The 1,197-nt window shown below is 45.5% G+C and overlaps 1 protein-coding gene across 1 annotated transcript in view; it reads left to right on the top strand.

Moving 5' to 3' along the window:
• The window catches only part of KDM3B (lysine demethylase 3B), a 93,381-nt gene that overhangs the window by 46,947 nt on the left and 45,237 nt on the right, over nt 1-1,197 (top strand). The window contains exon 9 of the mRNA XM_012807071.2: nt 412-613. Coding sequence (XP_012662525.1) covers nt 412-613 — 202 coding nt within the window. The remainder of the gene's footprint in view (nt 1-411; nt 614-1,197) is intronic.

Genomic DNA, 1,197 nt, shown 5'->3' with positions numbered 1-1,197 from the left:
ACCACAGGCGCCCGCCACAACACCTGGCCATTTTTTGGTTGCAGCCGTCATTGTTGTTTGGCGGGCCCAGGCTGGGGATTCGAACCCGCCACCTTGGGTGTATGTGGCTGTCGCCTTAGCCGCTTGAGCCACAGGCGCTGAGCCTACCTTGGGTTTTTCAAACCCATACTCAAGAGTCATTTTGCTTTACTGGGGGTTACCACAAGTTCTCCATGGTTCTTAGTTCCCAGTTGAAGCCTCTTTGCTCCCTGCTTTCCCTTTCTGTCAAGGATGGACATAATGGGTACATACCTAGGCAGTATAAGGAGGACTAGCCCAGGTCAGGACAAATGTCTATCCCCAAAAGGATCATGATACTGGCCCTATTTATATTTCTCATGACAGCTGAATCTTCTCCCTCCTTTGCCACAGTTGGCCAATCGGTGCTGAAAGATGTCAGCAAAGTGAAGAAGCTGAAGCAGTCTGGAGAGCCCTTCCTGCAAGATGGATCATGCATCAATGTGGCACCTCACCTGCACAAGTGTCGTGAGTGCCGCCTGGAACGGTATCGAAAGTTTAAAGAACAGGAGCAAGATGATTCTACTGTAGCCTGCCGCTTCTTTCATTTCCGGAGGTACCTATACTCCTCTTTTTTTTCCCTTTGCCAGTTTTCCTTAGTGACACATAACTCCCACTCTTTCTCTGAATCTATAAACATGCCTCATCTCTCTCCTTGCTTTCTTTAACCCCTTTAAATCTCAAGGTCTATGTCAAGGCTCCATAATAGTAGCCACTTAGATATTCATATTACAAAATGACATGTGGCTTCATCTTTGGAAAATTGAAGTTGAGCACTCTTAGCTGCATCCCTCTGCTATTTCCTGAGTTATCCTTACTTAGGTTGTTTCTATTTGAAACCAGTGGTATAAGCAAAAAGATTCCATCTTATGTTATGGATCTGCCTGACCACTTATTCCTCCTCAGTGCTGGAGTAACTTGAGTCATGTTAGAGAACAGGGGAAGTCAGATTAAGAGATAATGTGAAACATCTTTGAAAATAGAGATAACGAATGAAAATCTTAGGCATAGCTCCTGCTTTTTTCCAAACAGCTGTGTGGTCACTTTTCCTGTGTGCTTAATAAACTTAGAAAAGGAGTTTAACGGCTTGGCGCCTGTGGCTCAAGCAGCTAAGGCACCAGCCACATACACCTGAGCTGG

Source organism: Otolemur garnettii, unplaced genomic scaffold, assembly GCF_000181295.1.
Source record: "Otolemur garnettii isolate 467f Iridium unplaced genomic scaffold, OtoGar3 scaffold00003, whole genome shotgun sequence".
NCBI classification, from domain to species: domain Eukaryota; kingdom Metazoa; phylum Chordata; class Mammalia; order Primates; family Galagidae; genus Otolemur; species Otolemur garnettii.
Note: the sequence above shows the minus strand (reverse complement) of the source record. Positions and strands in the feature narration are given on the sequence as shown.